The 19510-nt window shown below is 58.9% G+C and overlaps 2 protein-coding genes across 3 annotated transcripts in view; one reads left to right on the top strand and one right to left on the bottom strand.

Annotated features, from left to right (window-relative positions):
• LOC141050643 (transmembrane protease serine 9-like) overlaps positions 1-8062 on the bottom strand; it is an 81226-nt gene extending 73164 nt beyond the window's left edge. Inside the window, exon 1 of the mRNA XM_073547229.1 lies at positions 7933-8062. The gene's annotated coding sequence lies outside the window, so the exon portion shown is untranslated. The remainder of the gene's footprint in view (positions 1-7932) is intronic.
• Positions 7991-19510, top strand: LOC141050842 (RING finger protein 112-like). Of its 2 annotated transcripts, none has more exons than XM_073547522.1 (14): positions 7991-8159; positions 12199-12277; positions 12531-12813; positions 13484-13678; positions 13950-14087; positions 14326-14430; positions 14779-14829; positions 15025-15081; positions 15570-15656; positions 15986-16109; positions 16358-16488; positions 17386-17439; positions 18141-18215; positions 18370-19510. In XM_073547522.1, the coding sequence occupies exons 1-14, from the start codon at positions 8006-8008 to the stop codon at positions 18874-18876; spliced, it is 2040 nt and encodes a 679-aa protein (XP_073403623.1). In that variant the 5' UTR covers positions 7991-8005; the 3' UTR covers positions 18877-19510. The 2 variants fall into 2 exon arrangements, with proteins under 2 accessions (XP_073403623.1, XP_073403624.1); XM_073547523.1 differs by lacking the exon at positions 7991-8159 and adding an exon at positions 11371-11511.

Here is a 19510-nt window from a genome sequence, read left to right as displayed (position 1 = left end):
TGCTCTCCCCACACAGGAGCCACACTGCTCTCCTCACATTGCTCTCCTCACAGGGGGGCTGCACCGCTCTCCCCACACAGGAGCCACACTGCTCTCCTCACATTGCTCTCCACACACAGGGGCCGCACCGCTCTCCTCACACAGGGGCCGCACCGCTCTCCTCACACTGCTCTCCTCACACAGGGGCCGCACCGCTCTCCTCACACTGCTCTCCTCACACAGAGGCCGCACAGCTCTCCCCACACGGGGGCCCCACCGCTCTCCTCACACTGCTCACCTCACACAGGGGCCGCACTGCTCTCCTCACACTGCTCTCCTCACACAGGGGCCCCACCGCTCTCCTCACACTGCTCTCCCCACACGGGGGCCGCACTGCTCTCCTCACACTGCTCTCCCCACACGGGGGCCCCACCGCTCTCCTCACACTGCTCTCCCCACACAGGGGCCGCACTGCTCTCCTCATACGGGGGCCGCACCGCTCTCCTCACACGGGGGCCGCACCGCTCTCCTCACACGGGGGCCGCACCGCTCTCCTCACACAGGGGCCGCACCGCTCTCCTCACACAGGGGCCGCACCGCTCTCCTCACACAGGGGCCGCACCGCTCTCCTCACACAGGGGCCGCACCGCTCTCCTCACACTGCTCTCCACACACGGGGGCCGCACCGCTCTCCTCACACTGCTCTCCTCACACTGCTCTCCCCACACGGGGGCCCCACCGCTCTCCCCACACTGCTCTCCTCACACCGGGGCCGCACCGCTCTCCTCACACTGCTCTCCTCACACGGGGGCAGCACCGCTCTCCTCACACTGCTCTCCTCACACGGGGGCCGCACCGCTCTCCTCACACTGCTCTCCTCACACGGGGGCCGCACCGCTCTCCTCCCACTGCTCTCCTCACACGGGGGCCCCACCGCTCTCACACTGCTCTCCTCACACGGGGGCCGCACCGCTCTCCTCACACTGCTCTCCTCACACGGGGGCCGCACCGCTCTCCTCACACTGCTCTCCTCACACGGGGGCCGCACCGCTCTCCTCACACTGCTCTCCTCACACGGGGGCCGCACCGCTCTCCTCACACTGCTCTCCTCACACTGCTCTCCTCACACAGGGGCCGCACCGCTCTCCTCACACTGCTCTCCTCACACGGGGGCCGCACCGCTCTCCTCACACTGCTCTCCTCACACTGCTCTCCTCACACAGGGGCCGCACCGCTCTCCTCACACTGCTCTCCTCACACTGCTCTCCCCACACGGGGGCCCCACCGCTCTCCCCACACTGCTCTCCTCACACCGGGGCCGCACCGCTCTCCTCACACTGCTCTCCTCACACTGCTCTCCCCACACGGGGGCCCCACCGCTCTCCCCACACTGCTCTCCTCACACCGGGGCCGCACCGCTCTCCTCACACTGCTCTCCTCACACGGGGGCCGCACCGCTCTCCTCACACTGCTCTCCTCACACGGGGGCCACACCGCTCTCCTCACACGGGGGCCGCACCGCTCTCCTCCCACGGGGGCCGCACCGCTCTCCTCACACTGCTCTCCTCATACAGGGGCCGCACTGCTCTCCTCACACGGGGGCCCCACCGCTCTCCCCACACTGCTCTCCTCATACGGGGGTCCCACCGCTCTCCCCACACTGCTCTGCTCACACGGGGGCCCCACCGCTCTCCCCACACAGGGGCCGCACTGCTCTCCCCACACAGGAGCCGCACTGCTCTCCCCACACAGGAGCCGCACTGCTCTCCCCACACAGGAGCCGCACTGCTCTCCCCACACAGGAGCCGCACTGCTCTCCCCACACAGGAGCCGCACTGCTCTCCCCACACAGGAGCCGCACTGCTCTCCCCACACAGGAGCCGCACTGCTCTCCCCACACAGGAGCCGCACTGCTCTCCTCACATTGCTCTCCTCACAGGGGGGCTGCACCGCTCTCCCCACACAGGAGCCACACTGCTCTCCTCACATTGCTCTCCTCACACAGGGGCCGCACCGCTCTCCTCACACAGGGGCCGCACCGCTCTCCTCACACAGGGGCCGCACCGCTCTCCTCACACTGCTCTCCTCACACAGAGTCCGCACAGCTCTCCCCACACTGCTCACCTCACACAGGGGCCGCACTGCTCTCCTCACACTGCTCTCCTCACACAGGGGCCGCACCGCTCTCCTCACACTGCTCTCCTCACACAGGGGCCGCACCGCTCTCCTCACACTGCTCTCCTCACACGGGGCCGCACCGCTCTCCTCACACTGCTATCGTCACACGGGGGCCGCACCGCTCTCCTCACACTGCTCTCCTCACACGGGGGCCGCACTGCTCTCCTCACATTGCTCTCCTCACAGGGGGGCTGCACCGCTCTCCCCACACAGGAGCCACACTGCTCTCCTCACATTGCTCTCCTCACACAGGGGCCGCACCGCTCTCCTCACACTGCTCTCCTCACACAGGGGCCGCACCGCTCTCCTCACACTGCTCTCCTCACACAGGGGCCGCACCGCTCTCCTCACACTGCTCTCCTCACACGGGGCCGCACCGCTCTCCTCACACCGCTCTCCTCACACTGCTCTCGTCACACGGGGGCCGCACCGCTCTCCTCACACTGCTCTCCTCACACGGGGGCCGCACCGCTCTCCCCACACTGCTCTCCTCATACGGGGGTCCCACCGCTCTCCCCACACTGCTCTCCTCACACGGGGGCCCCACCGCTCTCCCCACACAGGGGCCGCACTGCTCTCCTCACACGGGGGCCGCACCGCTCTCCCCACACTGCTCTCCTCATACGGGGGTCCCACCGCTCTCCTCCCACTGCTCTCCTCACACGGGGGCCCCACCGCTCTCCTCACACTGCTCTCCTCACACGGGGGCCGCACTGCTCTCCTCACACTGCTCTCCTCACACAGGGGCCGTACCGCTCTCCTCACACTGCTCTCCTCACACTGCTCTCCCCACACGGGGGCCCCACCGCTCTCCCCACACTGCTCTCCTCACAAGGGGGCCGCACCGCTCTCCTCACACTGCTCTCCTCACACGGGGGCCGCACCGCTCTCCTCACACTGCTCTCCTCACACGGGGGCCGCACCGCTCTCCTCACACTGCTCTCCCCACACGGGGGCCGCACCGCTCTACTCACACTGCTCTCCCCACCTCTCTCCTCACACTGCTCTCCTCACACGGGGGCCACACCGCTCTCCTCACACTGCTCTCCCCACACGGGGGCCGCACCGCTCTACTCACACTGCTCTCCCCACACGGGGGCCCCACCTCTCTCCTCACACTGCTCTCCCCACACAGGGGCCGCACCGCTCTCCTCACACTGCTCTCCCCACACGGGGGCCCCACCGCTCTCCTCACACTGCTCTCCCCACACGGGGGCCCCACCGCTCTCCTCACACTGCTCTCCCCACACGGGGGCCGCACCGCTCTCCCCACACTGCTCTCCCCACACGGGGGCCGCACCGCTCTCCCCACACTGCTCTCCTCACACGGGGGCCGCACCGCTCTCCTCACACTGCTCTCCTCACACGGGGGCCGCACCGCTCTCCCCACACTGCTCTCCTCACACGGGGGCCGCACCGCTCTCCTCACACTGCTCTCCCCACACGGGGGCCCCACCGCTCTACTCACACTGCTCTCCCCACACGGGGGCCCCACCGCTCTCCTCACACTGCTCTCCCTACACGGGGGCCGCACCGCTCTCCTCACACTGCTCTCCCCACACGGGGGCCCCACCGCTCTCCCCACACTGCTCTCCCCACACGGGGGCCGCACCGCTCTCCCCACACTGCTCTCCTGACACGGGGGCCGCACCGCTCTCCCCAAACTGCTCTCCTCACACGGGGGCCGCACCGCTCTCCCCACACTGCTCTTCTCACACGGGGGCCGCACCGCTCTCCCCACACTGCTCTCCTCACACGGGGGCCGCACCGCTCTCCCCACACAGCTCTCCTCACACGGGGGCCGCACTGCTCTCCCCACACTGCTCTCCCCACACTGCTCTCCTCACACGGGGGCCGCACCGCTCTCCCCACACTGCTCTCCTCACACGGGGGCCGCACCGCTCTCCTCACACTGCTCTCCCCACACGGGGGCCGCACCGCTCTCCTCACACTGCTCTCCCCACACGGGGGCCGCACCGCTCTCCTCACACTGCTCTCCTCACACGGGGGCCGCACAGCTCTCCTCACACCGCTCTCCTCACACTGCTCTCCTCACACTGCTCTCCTCACACTGGGGCCGCAGTACTCTCCTCACGCTGCTCTCCTCACACGGGGGCTGCAGTACTCTCCTCACACAGGGGCCGCACCGCTCTCCTCACACTGCTCTCCTCACACTGGGGCCGCAGTACTCTCCTCACACTGCTCTCCTCACACGGGGGCCGCAGTACTCTCCTCACACTGCTCTCCTCACACGGGGGCCGCAGTACTCTCCTCACACTGCTCTCCTCACACAGGGGCCGCACCGCTCTTCCCACACTGCTCTCCTCACACAGGGGCCGCACCGCTCTCCCCACACTGCTCTCCCCACACGGGGGCCCCACCGCTCTCCTCACACTGCTCACCTCACACAGGGGCCGCACTGCTCTCCTCACACTGCTCTCCTCACACGGGGGCCGCACAGCTCTCCTCACACTGCTCTCCTCACACGGGGGCCGCACCGCTCTCCTCACACTGCTCTCCTCACACAGGGGCCGCACTGCTTTCCTCACACGGGGCCGCACCGCTCTCCTCACAGAGCTCTCCCCACACTGCTCTCCTCACACAGGGGCCGCACCGCTCTCCCCACACTGCTCTCCCCACACGGGGGCCCCACCGCTCTCCTCACACTGCTCACCTCACACAGGGGCCGCACTGCTCTCCTCACACTGCTCTCCTCACACGGGGGCCGCACCGCTCTCCTCACACTGCTCTCCTCACACGGGGGCCGCACCACTCTCCTCACACTGCTCTCCTCACACAGGGGCCGCACTGCTCTCCTCACAGAGCTCTCCCCACACTGCTCTCCTCACACAGGGGCCGCACCGCTCTCCTCACACAGGGGCCGCACCGCTCTCCTCACACAGGGGCCGCACCGCTCTCCTCACACAGGGGCCGCACCGCTCTCCTCACACCGCTCTCCTCACACAGGGGCCGCACCGCTCTCCTCCCACTGCTCTCCTCACACGGGGGCCACATTGCTCTCCTCACACAGGGGCCGCACCGCTCTCCTCACACTGCTCTCCTCACACGGGGCCGCACCGCTCTCCTCACACTGCTCTCGTCACACGGGGGCCGCACCGCTCTCCTCACACTGCTCTCCTCACACGGGGGCCGCACTGCTCTCCTCACACGGGGGCCGCACCGCTCTCCTCTCACCGCTCTCCTCACACGGGGGCCACACCGCTCTTCTCACACGGCTCTCCCCACACAGGGGCCGCACTGCTCTCCTCACACTGCTCTCCCCACACGGGGGCCCCACCGCTATCCTCACACTGCTCTCCTCACACTGCTCTCCCCACACGGGGGCCGCACTGCTCTCCTCACACTGCTCTCCCCACACGGGGGCCCCACCGCTCTCCTCACACTGCTCTCCCCACACAGGGGCCGCACTGCTCTCCTCATACGGGGGCCGCACCGCTCTCCTCACACGGGGGCCGCACCGCTCTCCTCACACGGGGGCCGCACCGCTCTCCTCACACGGGGGCCGCACCGCTCTCCTCACACGGGGGCCGCACCGCTCTCCTCGCACTGCTCTCCTCACACAGGGGCCGCACCGCTCTCCTCACACTGCTCTCCCCACACGGGGGCCCCACCGCTCTCCCCACACTGCTCTCCTCACACAGGGGCCGCACCGCTCTCCTCACACTGCTCTCCTCACACAGGGGCCGCACCGCTCTCCTCACACCGCTCTCCTCACACTGCTCCCCTCACACGGGGGCCGCACTGCTCTCCTCACACGGGGGCCGCACCGCTCTCCTCACACCGCTCTCCTCACACTGCTCCCCTCACACGGGGGCCGCACTGCTCTCCTCACACGGGGGCCGCACCGCTCTCCTCACACTGCTCTCCCCACACTGCTCTCCTCACACGGGGGCCGCACCGCTCTCCTCACACTGCTCTCCTCACACGGGGGCCGCACCGCTCTCCTCACACTGCTCTCCTCACACGGGGGCCGCACCGCTCTCCTCACACTGCTCTCCTCACACGGGGGCCGCACCGCTCTCCTCACACTGCTCTCCCCACACGGGGGCCGCACCGCTCTACTCACACTGCTCTCCCCACACGGGGGCCCCACCTCTCTCCTCACACTGCTCTCCTCACACTGCTCTCCTCACACGGGGGCCGCACCGCTCTCCTCACACTGCTCTCCCCACACGGGGGCCGCACCGCTCTACTCACACTGCTCTCCCCACACGGGGGCCCCACCGCTCTCCTCACACTGCTCTCCCCACACGGGGGCCCCACCGCTCTCCTCACACTGCTCTCCCCACACGGGGGCCACACTGCTCTCCCCACACGGGGGCCGCACCGCTCTCCCCACACGGGGGCCGCACCGCTCTCCCCACACTGCTCTCCTCACACGGGGGCCGCACCGCTCTCCCCACACTGCTCTCCTCACACGGGGGCCGCACCGCTCTCCCCACACTGCTCTCCTCACACGGGGGCCGCACCGCTCTCCCCACACTGCTCTCCTCACAAGGGGGCCGCACCGCTCTCCCCACACTGCTCTCCTCACACGGGGGCCGCACCGCTCTCCCCACACTGCTCTCCCCACACGGGGGCCGCACCGCTCTCCCCACACTGCTCTCCTCACACGGGGGCCGCACCGCTCTCCTCACACTGCTCTCCTCACACTGCTCTCCCCACACGGGGGCCGCACCGCTCTCCTCACACGGGGGCCGCACCGCTCTCCTCACACCGCTCTCCTCACACGGGGGCCGCACCGCTCTCCTCACACTGGGGCCGCAGTACTCTCCTCACGCTGCTCTCCTCACACGGGGGCTGCAGTACTCTCCTCACACAGGGGCCGCACCGCTCTCCTCACACTGCTCTCCTCACACTGGGGCCACAGTACTCTCCTCACACTGCTCTCCTCACACGGGGGCCACAGTACTCTCCTCACACTGCTCTCCTCACACGGGGGCCGCAGTACTCTCCTCACACTGCTCTCCTCACACGGGGGCCGCAGTACTCTCCTCACACTGCTCTCCTCACACGGGGGCCGCAGTACTCTCCTCACACTGCTCTCCTCACACAGGGGCCGCACCGCTCTTCCCACACTGCTCTCCTCACACTGCTCTCCCCACACGGGGGCCCCACCGCTCTCCTCACACTGCTCACCTCACACAGGGGCCGCACTGCTCTCCTTACACTGCTCTCCTCACACGGGGGCCGCACCGCTCTCCTCACACTGCTCTCCTCACACGGGGGCCGCACCGCTCTCCTCACACTGCTCTCCTCACACAGGGGCCGCAGTACTCTCCTCACACTGCTCTCCTCACACAGGGGCCGCAGTACTCTCCTCACACTGCTCTCCTCACACTGCTCTCCTCACACTGCTCTCCTCACACGGGGGCCGCAGTACTCTCCTCACACGGGGGCCGCACCGCTCTCCTCACACTGCTCTCCTCACACGGGGGCCGCAGTACTCTCCTCACACTGCTCTCCTCACACGGGGGCCGCAGTACTCTCCTCACACTGCTCTCCTCACACAGGGGCCGCAGTACTCTCCTCACACTGCTCTCCTCACACAGGGGCCGCAGTACTCTCCTCACACTGCTCTCCTCACACAGGGGCCGCAGTACTCTCCTCACACTGCTCTCCTCACTCAGGGGCCGCAGTACTCTCCTCACACTGCTCTCCTCACTCAGGGGCCGCACCGCTCTCCTCCAGTATTTAAAGGTAAAATCAGCAATAAAAAATCTAAAATCTCCTGGAGAAACCAGAGCTGATCACCCGGAGAGGCCGCAGTGAGGGCGGAGGAGGCTGACACCGGAGAGCGAAGGGTTAATCAGACAGCGGCTGCGGGATGCAAATGTATCAGTCACCAGACACAGGGAAAGCTCCGCCTCCTGCACAAGTCTCCGCCAATCACAGCGCGGGGGGCGGCGCCAGCACTTTCACTTTCTGTTCCGGCTTCCTGCAAACTGAGGAGAAAGAGAAGAGAAGGGAGGAGAGGAGAGGTACAGACACGGGGGGAACGGGGGGCTGCGGAGCACTGACCGGGGGGGGGAACGGGGGGCTGCGGAGCACTGACCGGGGGGGGGACCGGGGGGCTGCGGAGCACTGACCGGGGGGGGGAACGGGGGGCTGCGGAGCACTGACCGGGGGGCTGCGGAGCACTGACCGGGGGGGGGAACGGGGGGCTGCGGAGCACTGACCGGGGGGCTGCGGAGCACTGACCGGGGGGGGGGAACGGGGGGCTGCGGAGCACTGACCGGGGGGCTGCGGAGCACTGACCGGGGGGGGGAACGGGGGGCTGCGGAGCACTGACCGGGGGGGGGGGAACGGGGGGCTGCGGAGCACTGACCGGGGGGCTGCGGAGCACTGACCGGGCGGGGGACCGGGGGGCTGCGGAGCACTGACCGGGGGGCTGCGGAGCACTGACCGGGCGGGGGACCGGGGGGCTGCGGAGCACTGACCGGGGGGCTGCGGAGCACTGACCGGGGGGGGGAACGGGGGGCTGCGGAGCACTGACCGGGGGGCTGCGGAGCACTGACCGGGGGGGGGAACGGGGGGCTGCGGAGCACTGACCGGGGGTGTACGGATACGACGGGGACACGGGGGTGTACGGATACGACGGGGACACGGTGGGGGGTGTACGGATACGACGGGGACACGGTGGGGGGTGTACGGATACGATGGGGACACGGGGGGTGTACGGATACGATGGAGACACGGGGGGGGTGTACGGATACGATGGAGACACGGGGGGGTGTACGGATACGATGGAGACACGGGGGGGTGTACGGATACGATGGGGACACGGGGGGGTGTACGGATACGATGGAGACACGGGGGATGTACGGATACGATGGGGACACGGGGGGGGGGGGGGTGTACGGATACGATGGGGACACGGGGGGGGGGGTGTACGGATACGATGGGGACACGGGGGGGTGTACGGATACGATGGAGACACGGGGGATGTACGGATACGATGGGGACACGGGGGGGGGGGGGTGTACGGATACGATGGGGACACGGGGGGGGGGGTGTACGGATACGATGGAGACACGGGGGGGTGTACGGATACGATGGAGACACGGGGGATGTACGGATACGATGGAGACACGGGGGATGTACGGATACGATGGGGACACGGGGGATGTACGGATACGATGGGGACACGGGGGGGGGGGGGGTGTACGGATACGATGGGGACACGGGGGGGGGGTGTACGGATACGATGGGGACTCGGGGATGTACGGATACGATGGGGACACGGGGGGGGGGTGTACGGATACGATGGAGACACGCGGGGGGGGTGTACGGATACGATGGAGACACGGGGGGGTGTACGGATACGATGGAGACACGGGGGATGTACGGATACGATGGGGACACGGGGGGGGGGGTGTACGGATACGATGGGGACACGGGGATGTACGGATACGATGGGGACACGGGGGGGGGGGGGTGTACGGATACGATGGAGACACGGGGGGGGTGTACGGATACGATGGAGACACGGGGGGGGGGGGTGTACGGATACGATGGAGACACGGGGGGGGGTACGGATACGATGGAGACACGGGGGATGTACGGATACGATGGGGACACGGGGGGGGGGTGTACGGATACGATGGAGACACGGGGGGGGGGGTGTACGGATACGATGGAGACACGGGGGGGGGGTGTACGGATACGATGGGGACACGGGGATGTACGGATACGATGGAGACACGGGGGGTGTACGGATACGATGGGGACACGGGGGGTGTACGGATACGATGGGGACACGGGGGGGGGGGGTGTACGGATACGATGGGGACACGGGGGGGGTGTACGGATACGATGGAGACACGGGGGGGTGTACGGATACGATGGGGACACGGGGGGGGTGTACGGATACGATGGAGACACGGGGGGGTGTACGGATACGATGGAGACACGGGGGGTGTACGGATACGATGGGGACACGGGGGGGGGGGTGTACGGATACGATGGAGACACGGGGGGGGGGGTGTACGGATACGATGGAGACACGGGGGGGGGGTTGTACGGATACGATGGGGACACGGGGGGTGTACGGATACGATGGGGACACGGGGGGTGTACGGATACGATGGAGACACGGGGGGTGTACGGATACGATGGGGACACGGGGGGTGTACGGATACGATGGGGACACGGGGGGTGTACGGATACGATGGGGACACGGGGGGTGTACGGATACGATGGGGACACGGGGGGTGTACGGATACGATGGGGACACGGGGGGGATGTACGGATACGATGGAGACACGGGGGGTGTACGGATACGATGGGGACACGGGGGGTGTACGGATACGATGGGGACACGGGGGGTGTACGGATACGATGGAGACACGGGGGGTGTACGGATACGATGGGGACACGGGGGGTGTACGGATACGATGGGGACACGGGGGGTGTACGGATACGATGGGGACACGGGGGGTGTACGGATACGATGGGGACACGGGGGGTGTACGGATACGATGGGGACACGGGGGGGATGTACGGATACGATGGAGACACGGGGGGTGTACGGATACGATGGGGACACGGGGGGTGTACGGATACGATGGGGACACGGGGGGGGGGTGTACGGATACGATGGGGACACGGGGGGGGTGTACGGATACGATGGAGACACGGGGGGGTGTACGGATACGATGGGGACACGGGGGGGTGTACGGATACGATGGAGACACGGGGGGTGTACGGATACGATGGAGACACGGGGGGTGTACGGATACGATGGGGACACGGGGGGGGGTGTACGGATACGATGGAGACACGGGGGGTGTACGGATACGATGGAGACACGGGGGGTGTACGGATACGATGGGGACACGGGGGGGGTGTACGGATACGATGGGGACACGGGGGGGGTGTACGGATACGATGGAGACACGGGGGGTGTACGGATACGATGGAGACACGGGGGGTGTACGGATACGATGGGGACACGGGGGGGTGTACGGATACGATGGGGACACGGGGGGGGTGTACGGATACGATGGAGACACGGGGGGGTGTACGGATACGATGGAGGCACGGGGGGGTGTACGGATACGATGGGGACACGGGGGGGTGTACGGATACGATGGGGACACGGGGGTGTTGGGATACGATGGGGACACGGGGGGGTTGTACGGATACGATGGAGACACGGGGGGGGTGTACGGATACGATGGAGACACGGGGGTGTACGGATACACAGTCTGGGATAGTCCATGGATAATGGCCCCTTCCCAGCCTAATTAGAGCAGTCCGCAGCCTACACAGAATTGGAGCGTCATGTGCAATTCGTCAATTCTGGCACTTCGCCCGACTCCTCCTGCCTTGGTACAGTGACAATCGGAGTAATGGGTCTTGGGGTTGATGACAACTGTGAATTGTCCAAACACAGAGCTGACATCAAGACCTGGTGCTAGTAATAGAGAGCAAAAACACAACATGTGCAAACAGCCAAAAGGAATGACTCAGGTATCACCTGTCTGCACCTGACATGCATTTTGCCCCTTTGGAAGAAGCCACGCTTGTCGGGTGCTTATAGGTGATACCCGCTATGCATCATGGTTACTTTACACTGCTGTCGATCTTCTTGTGAGATGATTTTTCATAGCCCTTTCTGCTGTTCCTTGGCATCCACCTTCGCATCCCCGCATCCGCTGTGTGTGTTGTCATTGGTGCCGGATTTACATCCTTTCTGTCATCTGTGGGAGTTTTCTTGATGTCCCCTCTGTTATCCTGTGTATTGTATGTTTTGCTGTAATAATAATGCATGTATCTTTATACATTTATGGTCATGTTTGTAACTTTTGTGACGCTATGGAACACGTACGATGTGTGGCTATAACTGGGCATACAGTGTATGGACATAATCTAGGTGATGGAGCGCATACACTGTGCAGTCAGGGCTGTTGATCTTCCTGTACTTCGCCTTTTCTGCGCGGTGTCAGTAGCTCAGGGGTTAACTCCGTCAGGGTGTTTCCATGTCTGATATGTTTGCTTTTTCTCCTCCTATGTCAGTCATCGACCTCTGTCCCGCAGGCTCCATAGATATCAGGGCGCCCTGCACTCGCCACATGGGAAGCAGCCGCTCTAAGCCGTAAGTCATCCCTTACTTTTCCTGTGGTGTTTATAGTCTTTAGCTCCTTTTATTCCAGGCGCAGGTCATGTGACTCGTTATCATATTGTCGTCCATGTTTGTACTTATCCCCAGCATCGTCTGATCCATGCTCCGTCACAGCTTTGCTGTTTTCGTCTACTTTGCTTTTACTTTACTCCCTGACTTCACATAACTTATCATGATGAGACTTGTAACTTTCCTTTTCTTTCTGCCGGATGTCTCTGTGAATTAGGGCAGCCATGCCAAATGAAGGGTCTGCACATTTCTCCAAACTAAAAGACGATATCACATGCTCCATTTGTCTCCATGAGCTCCGTGACCCGGTATCTATCACCTGCGGGCACAATTTTTGTAAACCCTGTATCTCTTCCTACTGGTCCACCCCACAACCCTTTGGGTATCGCTGTCCAGAATGCAGGAAAGTCTGTCCGAGAGATCAGCTCATACCTGCCTACCGCCTGCAGCAACTGGTGTCAAAGGTTCAGCTGGTTGTCAAAGAAGAGCAGTCCAGACTGGTAGGTGAAAGTAAGAAAGTTGCACGTTCTGTAGCATGTGTGCCCTTCTATAACTTAATAATGAACGCTGAGTAACAATGGTTATAGCTTGTACAAAGTCTACGCTTAGCTGAGATTTACAGCACAGACTTATGTTAACTTATCATAACACAGATAAGAGTATTATGTTGGCTATTGAAAAACTGTAGGGACCGCCATGGGTATTTCAACCACGCCCACTGTTCAGACAATGAATGGGTTAATACTTGAAGATTCATACCAATGGTTTAGCTGTCAAAAATAACAGTCCAAACTAGTAGGTAAAAGTGGTTTTTAGAGCCTTTAAAGTGATAATAATTTAATGCCAAATACAGAGAAACAGTTTTATCTGGTGCAAATTCCACACATTCATAAAGATGTATGACACAAACCTTTATCATGGCCCCATACCTTTGTTGTATCATTTGGGTTGTTAGAGAATAGTAGGGAACGCCATGGGTACTTGGGCCATGCCAGTCTTCAGTTAATACACCGGTGACAATGTTATACATGGAAGTTTATTTGATATGGGGGAGGAGAAGCCTGTGGGTAATCACAGATGGCAGACCATTAGACATTCCTATCTGTCTACTTCATAGATATGAGATGCAATGATCTGCGTAAATATTGACTATGACTAATGTCCTCCTAGGCTCCTCCACGTGCCGTCCAGCTGGTCTATACCAATGCTTGCAACAAAATGGGGCTGGATGAATCCGTTCTTGATGGCTGCTTTTTGGACCGTAAGATCTCCGATTACCCCCTGTGCCTTATCTGTGTGATTGGAGAGAAGAGAAGAGGAAAGTCCAGCCTGATGAACTATATTCTGAGAGCACTTTACAGCCTGGTGAGGAGTCATAACCTGCAGGATAAAGGGCAACATCCAATGTCACAGGGACTAAATGGGATCATATCATCACCCCTCAAGTCAAGGGTTAGGGGGGCCTCATGCTTGTATCTGCTCCACCCCAAAGTTACTTGTTTTTATAGAGGAGTTCGGCACATGCTTACCCTGGGAGGGGGACTTGCATTTGGAGATATGTTATTGATGGGGATCCATCCTTGGTATTGAGAAAATAGTTTCAGAATGATTTCACAAATTTATTTTTTCTGTATAGGAGAAGGGTCAGCCGATCCGCCTAGGGGAACAGGACGAGCCCCTCCACGGTTTTGAGTGGCGATCCGGGACAGACAGTCTCACCAAAGGGATATGGTTGTGGAGTAGACCCTTTATCCTGGAGAGGAACGGAGAAAAGGTAAAGGGCACAATGTATGTCTCTCATCAGGTCTGTCCTCGCACTCTTTATCGTGAGCCGCCGGTAAGATCAATGTAACGATTATCGCTTCGATCTCCGGTCTCTGTAAATCATGGATGAATGTCAGATCTGATTGCAGCTACTCGATCACATGTCATTTACAGAAGCACAGACTGGATTTCACGATTGACGTCATGGTCCTTGGTTATGATGTGACCCTTCTTTCTTCTCTGTACAGATGGCCGTGTTTGTCCTGGACACAGAGGGTTCACTGGACATCGAAGGTGATAGGGAGACCTGTGTGAAGCTCTCCGCCTTGTCCATGCTCCTCAGCTCCTACCTGGTATGTGAGGTCTTCGCGGAGCCCTGAATACCCATGCCCACACACCTCTTTACTCCCTCAAGAGATTTTGGAGAGTGTAATACACATGTATGACCACAATATATATTTTTGTTTTGGCACACTAATCAAACCGCATAAAAGATAAATGAGTGGCTGCACTCTGCAGTTTGTATAGACCCCCTAGATATTGATGTAGCCCACCGCCCTTGTCAATGGCAGGATTACTATACTTGTGTCACTCACGCGATCTCTAGTGGGGGTTGATGTAATTTCATGTAACGTCTTGGTGATGGGGCGTCCATCCTCTTCATGAACATCTTCTCATGTGACGTTTGTTTGTGTCCTCAGATCTTCAACATTAATGCAAGCTTGAAAACAACAGAGCTGGATTATCTGGAGGTACGGAAGTCGAGGACATCTCTACAAAAATCTGTTGTTGTTCTCCTCGATGTCAGTCCTTGAATGTATCACGGACCATCGTTACATTGTCACTACAATGTATCAGTGGAATGAAGAGGCTTCTGCCCATGTAACCTTGAGTTTCATTTCTACGAGATGGACTGGATCGATCGAGATGTATTTGTGTCTTTTCAGATGTATCTCCACGTGTCGGAGCTCACAGGGGAATCCTTCTGTCTACAGTATCTACAGGTGACCTCCTCTCGGCGTCGCTCTCTCCACACATTCTTACCAATCCTGTAGGGAATGTTTTGCAGGATCTCTAGAGTGCAGTTTTTGATAGGGTTCATTTCTGGCATCTTGATGACATCATTGGTCAATGTCTTCAGCTTCTTCCCAGCAACCTTCAGGCTATTTTACCAAAATCGTGACCACTACTTCTTGGCACATTACTGTAGCTGTCTTCTTTTCTCTGGTTGAGTTTATGGCATCTCCTATGTCCGCTCTGGTGATGTGTAGATGAAGGACCACAACTACGGTCAGCCATTGTGAGCTTGAGTGCTTGTCCTCTCCACCTGAGCTCCAGTAATAAGCAATGGAAAACCAGTGGGGGTCACCTTCCTGAAGATTAGGAGCAGAGCAGATACTTTCTCCGCCTTTTTAGTGTCCCCATCGTCCTTTGACTTCCTGCATCTCCCAGTGGTTGCATCTCTCCATCTTTGATGTCTTCTACACTTTAGCACCTGAATATTCTGGTTCGTGATTGGCATAACCCCGACGACTGTGGTCGAGAAGCGGCAAAGTCCTACTTGGAGCACGAGACGGAGGTATGACAGAGCTCCTATTGTATTTAGGACTGTCCGGCTGTGACCACATCGGAGCCATAATTTGTGCCGACTTCCAGATTATCACAATTTACAAAAGGTCTTTTGTTGTCATTGGTCACTAATTGTTGAGAAGAGGTTTTTTTCTGATGCCCTTTGCAAACTGCGCCGGTCTGTATTTGGATGTTTTTTCACCAAACTTTGGTGACACTCGGGGAGCTGCAAGTCTCCAACACATGGCTACGTGAATAAAATCTTGGGTGGGTATCGGCCATCCCAGGAGGTGTACGAACCTGACACTGAGGATGGAAAGTTACACTCTGTTTTTGTAGAAGCTGCGGAAGAGCGCGACATACCGCCGTGTGCTGGAGACTCTGCGCAGTCCGTCCGTGAGCGGCTTCCTCCTGCCTCATCCGGGGAAAACATTCCTGAGATCCAGTGAAGGGCGGCTATCGGGTAAGACTCGAGTTAGAGGGACTATCCTCTACAGACCGATCAGTCGGAGCGATGAGGGACACCACCAATGGAAACATTGCTCCACCGTGATATGGGCGCCATCCAGTGTTACATTTCCCCTCCACCCGCCACACACTGCTCACCCCAAATTACCTGCAAGCCGGGAGGGTAAGAGACCCTAGGACTGCTCCCACCCGGTAGAATATACCTGTATATTCCAGTGTGATGATTATTGCCTCTCTTCACAGACATGGACGATGACTTCAGGAGCCACCTGACCACGTACATCTCCAGCGTCATGGAAGACGTTTGGCTCCACCGTAAAACCGATGTCCATGGAGAGAGGATCACGTGCGGCCAGCTGGGCCGAATGCTGAAGGTCGGACATGAAATGTTATCACAGATCTTCTGACGATTATCTCGGGGCGTTATATGGCATTTTCCGCTGCTACAGTAGCGCTATGGTCCGCGCTAGGGACCTGTCGGTGTAGAGTCTCCTCGCTCATCATTTCTTGTAAATTGATAAGACCCATTACCAAGAAAAGGGTTAATAATTCCTTCTTATCAGCTAACGATGGCACGGTGCGAGGAACCCTGACTTTTCTGTAAGTAATCCCTTTAAGAGGGTCATTAAATGACTCAAGTGCTATATTGGGGTCGTGACGTGGCATCAGTACGGTTTTTTGTGGATGAAAAAAGAGGAAGAATATGAGCGACGGGTGTCCGGACTGAAGGTTGAAGAGGAGGCTTTAATGCCGAGAGCAGAACGAGCAGCAAGGAGAAAAATTGGAAAAGAAGAGTGTCAAATTGTGTGCTACCGGCACCCGGGCAAGGCACGCATGGGCCCCCTGACTCAGTGATGGCGCCCTGAGTGCCCGTAATTAATGCCGCTGAGGGTCACATTTTTGCCTTCCCGTCCTCCCCCAAAATTATAAAAAAAAAATCCTCCCCTGTAATCCAAGTAACCGCGTCCTCTTCTGCCCGCACACAGCTGGTTATCACGGGCAATAAAGGACTGAAAATGACTACGAAGAAAATTCACATTATTAGTGAAAGCCTAGAAACAAAACCCCAAAAACCAGAATCCCCCCCGACTCCCCATTTCACTGCGCTTGAACTGTTTTTTTCTCCCGTTCCATTCCGGCCATGTCTGCATCTACTGATGCTCAGCTGACATTATGTCCACCTTCTCAGCCACTATGTACTTTTTATATATATGTCTTTTTCTTTTTTTTCTTTGTTAACCCTTCTCTCTCCTGTGTTGTTTATTTTTCAGGATTTCGTCAGTACTTTGCAGCAAGAAAACTTCAGCTTTGCTTCCCCTATAGAGGTAATTGTGTCATGTCCTATGTCGTCCACTAGAGGCAGCGCGCTACAATCCACAAAATCACGGTGACCCCTAATCTGCATGAATCGTGGCCGACTGGGGCCCGGCCTCTCCCCGATGTCCAGTCCCATGTCATTCACATACAGGAAACACTCAGGATACATAGTTCTGAAACATTCCAAGAAACATAAGATCCAGTCGGACACATAAGATCCAGTCGGACACATAAGATCCAGTCGGACACATAAGATCCAGTCGGACACATAAGATCCAGTCGGACACATAAGATCCAGTCGGACACATAAGATCCAGTCGGACACATAAGATCCAGTCGGACACATAAGATCCAGTCGGACACATAAGATCCAGTCGGACACATAAGATCCAGTCGGACACATAAGATCCAGTCGGACACATAAGATCCAGTCGGACACATAAGATCCAGTCGGACACATAAGATCCAGTCGGACACATAAGATCCAGTCGGACACATAAGATCCAGTCGGACACATAAGATCCAGTCGGACACATAAGATCCAGTCGGACACATAGGATGTAATCCCTCAGGATGATTCCCCTCCATGTTCCCATGGCCGTATCGTTTCTCCTCCATCGTTAGTTCTCACCCCGGTATCCTACATACAGGATGGGATGAGGCTCCTCGTCTCCGGTCATCACATTAACGCCTCGTTCTCTTCCTCCAGATGTTCTATGCCCTCGAAAACCACAAAAACTTGAAGATCACGGTGAAAATATTCCAAGATTTTGTTGCAAATAAGGTAAGATCCCTCGTCCCATGTGGGGACGTTCTGTATCCGGAGCGATCGGCCATGGCGGCATGGTTATAGATCATCGCCAGCCTCGTCCATCTGTCCATACCAGGCTGTAGTCATAGACCATGAAATGTAACGTATCTTCTCGTGTCCTCCTCAGGCTCCAAGCCCGTCTTCTCCTATCAAGGTGTTGAAGGTTAGGCCCTCTACTATGAGGGAGGTCGTCAGCGAGGAGGCCTTACGGCTCCTTCAGGAGTACGAGCAGAATCTGAGGGGCAGCAATGACGCGGCGAGGATAAATCTGACCTATGAGATGAAGGCTCTACTGGACCAAGAAGTGGAGAAATTCTGCTCCGAATACTCCAAGCGCTTCACAAAGTGCGCTGTGGGGATCGGGTGTGCGGTGGGTGGAGGGATCCTCACCCTGGCAGGAGGCATCGTGGGAGCAGCCGTGGCTGGAACGGTCCTGGCTACGGAGGCTATCATAATCGGCGGGGCAGTCGGAGGGTCCGTCGGAGGGGCTATTGGGACAGGAGTTGGAGGAGGTGTGGGGGGGATTATTGGGCATATAGAGAAGAAGAAGAAGGATCAGACGCCCGATGACCAAGGTGATACCAATGGCTCAACGCCTGAAGACACCCAAAAGCTGGTGCCCAAAGCGGAGTGAAGAGTGACCGCCATCATCAGACCCCAAAAGAAGACATAACCTCCCAAAAGTGGCAAATTGCAGCAAGATGTTCATGTTCTTTACCCTGGAGACCAAAGTCTTCCGATAACACTGAATTGGATGTACTGGCTATGTGTCCTCTAGGGGGCGCTAAACAGAAAAGACTTTAAAATAGAAGTAACAGGACATCCATCAAAGACTCATTCACTGGAGAAGTGATGAGCAAGGTCAGGGCCGGCGGAGCGCCCACTCCGCTGTTTCCATGTCTTCCATTCACATTATTGGGGAGTGATCCTGCGCCGCTGCCACTTGTCCCCTAGGATGAGCTTCTCAGGGTTCCAAGAGGTCCAGCACATGTCCAAAATTGGCAGTCCGGGTACCGTGTAATATCAGATATCGAGTCTGTGACTCCAAAGAGATTGTCGCTAATTTATGAAATTTACAGTAAATAGAACTAAATATTAATAGATAAAACGATAAATATATGGTTTATAGATTGTTTACAATTTTATATCAATTGAATGTTACAAACAAAAGTATCAATGTGGGAGAATTTTTCTTAAAATGAAAATACTGTTTATTTTTTTGTTCTAATAAATTCTATAATAAAAGTTTATACATGTTCTGATACAGA

Source organism: Dendrobates tinctorius, unplaced genomic scaffold (assembly GCF_039654945.1).
Source record: "Dendrobates tinctorius isolate UK_male_01 unplaced genomic scaffold, ASM3965494v1 ptg000152l, whole genome shotgun sequence".
NCBI classification, from domain to species: domain Eukaryota; kingdom Metazoa; phylum Chordata; class Amphibia; order Anura; family Dendrobatidae; genus Dendrobates; species Dendrobates tinctorius.
The sequence above is the reverse complement of the archived record's forward strand: the minus strand, read 5'-3'. Positions and strand labels throughout refer to the sequence as shown.

Coding starts and splice junctions, on each gene's coding strand:
- LOC141050842 (XM_073547522.1), top strand. CDS start 8,006: ATGCAAATGTATCAGTCACCAGACACAGGGAAAGCTCCGCCTCCTGCA. Junction 14,431..14,778: donor TGCTCCTCAGCTCCTACCTG/GTATGTGAGGTC, acceptor TTGTGTCCTCAG/ATCTTCAACATTAATGCAAG. Junction 16,110..16,357: donor CAGTGAAGGGCGGCTATCGG/GTAAGACTCGAG, acceptor CTCTCTTCACAG/ACATGGACGATGACTTCAGG.